Here is a 6000-nt window from a genome sequence, read left to right on the forward strand (position 1 = left end):
CTGAATGCCTTTGTTCAAATGCTGCCTTTACTATTTACTATTTGAATGACTTTGGACAAGACACTTAACTTTTTTGTGTCTCTGTTTTCCCCGTCTGTAAAGTGAGAGTGCTGCTGGTATACTTCCCTCATAGGGTCGTCGTGAGGATTAAATGTATTAATAACTATATGACACTTGGAAAAGTGCTTAAATGTAAGTGCTTAATAAAAACTATTATTATTTTTAGTAGTAGTAGTTTTGTTGTTAAAACTCTTCCTAAACTTTAATCTCACATGGCATTCCAGCATATGCATACACCATAATATATCTTCCCTTTTACAAATAACATTTTCTATTTATTTCTTGAGAGAGAGGGAGAGAGCATGTGCACATGCACACACAAGCCAGTGGGGGAGGGACAGAAGAAGAGGCGGAGCAAGAATCTCAACCAGGGTCCTTGCTATCCGTATGCAGCTGGACAAGGACTCGACCTTATGAACCGTGAGATCATGACCTGAGCCAAAATCAAGAGCCAGACACTTAGACTGACTGAGCCACCCACGTGCCCCTACAAAATAACGTTTTAGTGGACATTCATGAGTAAATCCTTGCTCATGTTTCACATTGTATTCTTAGGACAGAGTTCTAAAGGTAAAATTAATGTGTCAGACGTTATGACTGGTTTAAAATAATCCTTACCAACAAACTGCTTTCCTGAAATTTTTAGTCCCATCAGTTGTAAGAATAGCTATTTATTGTGCCCACATACACACTCCAACTGGTCAGCACTTTTTAAATCTTTATTAGTTTGATAGACAAAAATGGATTCATAGAGGTTTTTTTCTTTAATTACTAGTTAAGTTACAAATGTTTAATATCCATTACTGTTTAATGTCCATTATGAATTGTCTCTTCTTTCCAGCTGAAAGTTTCTACCCATACTGACTAAGTGGGTATTTATTTTTAATGCAAGACATAATGAAAAGCATGAAAACTATACTATTATTTTGTGCTTGTCTTCCTTGTTCCTAGGAAGCTCTATAAACGTTATGCTTTTCTACGGTGTGAAGAAGAAAGAGAGCAGTTTCTTTACCATCTTCTTTCCCTCAATGCTGTTGACTACTTCTGCTTCACCAGTGTGTTCACCACCATCAGTAAGTCTGGAGAACTTGCTACTTTTAGCAATCAGTTTAGTAAGTTACTGCTGGTATAAGAAGCTAACAAGTCCTATACAGTTTTAAAAGAGAAGAAATAGTAGAAGTAGTTAGGACTCCTAAGATCCTACTTATATCTATAAATTTCATGTAAGTAACTCTTTGAGGAATTGAGATCTTCATGAAAGAACTATTTTAAGTTTGGGACTCCTGGGTGGCTCAGTCAGTTAAGTGTCCTACTCTTGATTTTGGCTCAGGCCATGATCTCACAGTTCATGGGATCCAGCCCCGCATCAGCTCTGCACTGACAGCACAGAGCCTGCTTTGGGGTTTCCCTCTCTCTCTCTCTCTCTCTCTGCCCCTACCTTGCTTGTGCGCACATGCATGTGCTCACTTGCATGCTCACTCTCAAAATAAAGATTTAAAAAGAAATATTTTAAAATATTTTAAATTTAAAATATTACTCCTTTGATACTTTATGTAAATCACTGTTGTGCGGCCATCTCTTTGCAGCCACAGAACTGCAGGTCCTAAGGGTGTGTGTGTGTGTGTGGGTGTGTGGGTGTGTGTGTGGCTTTTCTAATCCTCCAAGTGAAAGGAATGAAAGAGCCTCTGGCACCTAAAATAAAGTCTTGCACTAACCTCTTCTGCTTTCAGTTTCAAAACTCATTTGATTCTGATGATTACTAAACCATGAAAGTATGGCCTTTCCTCTGACATTTTACTTTCCTTCAGCTAAAATAAAAAGGGAGGTTATTCGCCCAACATAAAGAAAGCCATCTATGTAAAATTAGGGAAATGAACCATTTACCCCATTCATTTTCCTCATCTAAGAGTGCATTGAACCATGAGCTCATTCTCTGAGGCTGTATCTGGGCACCTTGTATAATAAATGTGTGTCGTTGTATGTGTAGATCATTCAAGGAGAGATTCTAATACCCCTTCTTAAGACTGAATGAGTAGAAATCCCAAGGATATCAACAAAAATTGGTTGTACCTTGCTTTACAAAAAAACGAACAAAAAAAGGAAACAAGTATGGCTCTGAGGGATAAAAATGTGCTAGTGTGTTTGAGCCATCCCCATTTTTTAAAAGAATGCAAGGACTTCATAATGTCTAACTTGAATTATCCTACCTTGTTTGAGCAAAACACAGCGATAGGACAGTGACATCTAGTGGTGCACCTTTTGAAGAGCCTTCAGAAGGAAATGATTTCACAGGGATCTCTTTTCACATCTTGATTCTTTCCACATCTTGATTCTTTCCCCCAGGGTTCCTTGGACCTGAATCAACTTAACAGCTCTCTAAATTGTGGTTTATAGACTATATGTCCAGAATGGCATTGTTTATTACTCTTGGCTTCACATATTGTGCTGTAAAATTGGGATGGGAACATTTTGAAGCATCGCCCAAGAAGATTAACAACAAGAGGATACTGTCCAAAGAGACATTCATCCCCTTTTACATATAAAACCCTATCAGCAACCCTGCTCGTGTGTACTGGATTTTGGAACAAAATTGCAACGTTAAAGCAGGGCTGCCTGGCTGGCTCAGTCAGGGGGCTATGTGATTCTTGATCTCGGTTGTGAGTTTGAGCCCCATGTTGGTTGTAGTGACTACTTAAAAATAAAATTTTCTAAAAGATAAACAAATTATTATGTAAAGATCATGGGGGCACCCGAGTGGTTTAGTTGGTTAAGCACCTGACTTTGGCTTAGGTCATGATCTCACCATTTGTGGGTTCAGTAAGCATCGGGCTCACTGCTGTCAGTGCACAGCCTACTTCAGATCCTCTGTCTCCCTCTCTCTCTGCCCCTGCCCTGCTTGTATTCTCTCACTCAAAAATAAGCATTTAAATAAATAAATGTAGAGGTTATGTATATCAGCATGGTAATACTCTGCATGCTATGCATACCTGGTGGTATATATGCCATGGAAGCCATCACAAGTGTTTTATAAACTGGACCTCGGGGCGCCTGGGTGGCTCACTCAGTTAAGCGTCCAGCTTCAGCTCAGGTCATGATCTCACGGTTCGTGGATTCAAGCCCCGTGTCAGGCTCTGTGCTGACAGCTAGCTCAGAGCCTGGAGCCTTACTTCAGATTCTGTGTCTCCCTCTCTCTCTGATTCTCCCCTGCTCACGATGTCTCTCTGTCTCTCTCTCTCTCTCTCTCAAAAATAAATAAAACATTAAAAAATAATAATAAATAAACTGGACCTCATATTTCTAGACTGGAAGACGTGATCTTATCTTTTTGTTTAAATACATCTTGATCATAAAGAATAAACTATCTGTGAAAGCCAACAGAGTCCTTAATATATATTTGTTACAGTATCAGGATTTTTTTAAATGTTTATTTATTTTTGAGATAGAGAAAGTGCAAGTGGAGGAGGGACACAGAGGATCTGAAGTGGGCTCTGTATGACAGCAGAGAGCCCAGTGCAGGCCTGAAACTCATGAACCGTGAGATTATGACCTGAGCCAAAGTCAGATGCTATTAAACCACCTAGGCACCCCAGTATCAGGAGAACTGTACAGTAATTTTTAATTAATTTCAGCATGGTTCTTTCAGTGATTCCCTATAGGTCAGTGATCATCCCCATCAAAAAGCTGAGCAATGCAATCATTACATCAAACCCTTGGATCTGTGTATCAGGAGAGCTAGGAGACACGGGAGTAATGCAGATTCCCAAAAATCTCCTTGAAATGACTTTTGAGGTAAGTTCAGCTAATATCTTTCTTAGCAGAAAACATCTTACATAGTTCTACACAAGGATTTCAGTTTTGCTTTTTTATTTTTCCTCACATCAAGTAGTATAAAGGAGTACTCAAGCATGCAGGATCATTTTTGTGAGTATAAACCTAAAGTTGTCTTAAACAGTAATTTGTATTTTTATTTGCAATTATTTTAATTATTAAGGTGTAGTTTTCTACTTGCAATGGAATACTTTTGGGCTTGGCTAGGTCCTATTCCATGATTCCTAGTGCCTACCACAGAACCGGGCAAGTAGGGAACATTCAAGTCCATGCTGACTGTAAAATGCTCCCTGCCTGAACTTGGGCAAAAGGACAGGAGAGCTGACATCCATGCTTCTGGCTTGTAGGCCACATGGTGGCATTTATAGAGTGATTCTATAAAAATACCTCTCAACATTGTAGTCAGTTTTCAGGTCTCACCCGGGGAAGTATTTTGTTATCTTTGAGACCGCACGCAGGTTGATCCTGGCATGCAGGAAGAAGACAGATCTGTGCTCTTGCTTCAGGAGGGAGGTGGTACTGACCGACCATCCTCTTACGTTCCTGTGTGTCTGGGAGTAGCGGTTTCCACTCAGTCATAACATCCCCAGAGCCCATTTTGGCCCCACAGCCACCCACCTGTATATAAAAGATTAAGACCCTTGGCTTTTCTTTGACTAGCAAGTGTGGAACATAAACTCTGTTATAAGTCCCATCATTATTGTTTCCAGACGCTCTCATATCTGTCTCCTTGTCCGTCTGTCCTGCCACAACTAATTTAGGATGCCATCCTCCCACGCCTGGAATGCTATCATGCCTTCTCTCTCACCTTGATACAAAGAGTTCGGAGGCTTGACGAACTCGTAGCTCTGATGTTCCCAGCTATGTTCCCCATGGTCAGTTGGGGGTCTATGATATTTTATCAGAGTTTAAAAGTCAGAATTTGAAGATGGCGGAGAGGAAGGGAGCTCTATAAACTCTGTCCGCCCCATTTATCGAACCGAGAAGGATATGACTCTCATCTGCGAGAGCAGGAGGAGAAAATATGGACTCCAGAAAGAATAGAACCTCAAGGATACCTGAGTGAGTGAGGGCGAACGGGGGAGACCTGAAAACAGGCCAGGCCGGGACGGGCAGGGGAGACAAGATCCCCAGCCCAACGCGGGGGAAGCGAGCGGAGCCCGAGAGACAAAGGGAAGAGACAGGGGAGCGGGTTTCACGGCGAGAAGCGGCCGGAGCACATGGCTGCACCAGGGGAACGGACTTCCCGGCGAACACCAGCCGGAGCGCGGCTGCACCAGGGGAGCGGGCTTCCCGGCGAGAAGCGGTCGGGGCTGCGGCTGCACCAGGAGTGAGCAATCCGAACCTGGTTTTGGGAACGGGACCACGGACTGCATTTTCACGGCGCACCTCGCCCCCTGCACGGACTGCGCGAATCCCGGGTGCCCACAGGGAAAAAATAGGGCCCACACCTACGCGACCCACGACAAGGAGTCGGTGGCGGGTGGAGGCCTGGGCGCCCTCTTAGACTGCAGGAGCTCCCAGCTCATTTCCAACAGCGCACAGCGCCTTGAGCAACAGCTATCAGGTTGTTGTTTTTTTTTTTCCCTTTCCCCCATTGCAATTGCGATCCTGGCTGGGGGTGGGGACTCCGCAATTGAGTCTGTGAAGGTGCGCACTTCACCTCCCGCTGCTCATTTCGCCTCAGGCAGGGGCGGAGCCTCTGAGAGCAGACTCCAAGACTTACCCCATCAAACCACGCCCATCCACCAGGGGAGCTGCTGCTGTTGTTTTTTTTTTTTAATATAAAAAAATTTTTTTCTTCACTTGTTTCATACTTATTTCTTTGTCATTATTACCTCTTTTTCCTTTTTCTTTACTCAATTCTTTTAAATTTTACTCATTTTCCTTTCTCCTTTCTCCCTTACTTTCTCACCTTCTTGCAACCCAAATATATTCTCCTGTATCTCATCCTTACCTCTCCCCTAAACTGGTCATACACTTTTAAACAGTCTACTGTCCTTTGTTGTCTCCAACCCCCTTTTATATATATTTTTTTCTTTTCTTCTTTCTCTTTTCTTTTTATTTTCTCTTCTTCTCTTCTTTTCGTCTCCTTCCCTCCCATTTTCTTTC

The 6000-nt window shown here is 42.5% G+C and overlaps 1 protein-coding gene across 1 annotated transcript in view; it reads left to right on the forward strand.

The window, feature by feature from the left end:
• Positions 1 to 6000, forward strand: part of DENND5B (DENN domain containing 5B) — a 185048-nt gene that overhangs the window by 160001 nt on the left and 19047 nt on the right. Inside the window, exons 20-21 of the mRNA XM_029955517.1 lie at positions 1012 to 1133; positions 3704 to 3849. Coding sequence (XP_029811377.1) covers positions 1012 to 1133; positions 3704 to 3849 — 268 coding nt within the window. The remainder of the gene's footprint in view (positions 1 to 1011; positions 1134 to 3703; positions 3850 to 6000) is intronic.

This window comes from Suricata suricatta, chromosome 10 (assembly GCF_006229205.1).
Source record: "Suricata suricatta isolate VVHF042 chromosome 10, meerkat_22Aug2017_6uvM2_HiC, whole genome shotgun sequence".
Taxonomy (NCBI): Eukaryota; Metazoa; Chordata; class Mammalia; order Carnivora; family Herpestidae; genus Suricata; species Suricata suricatta.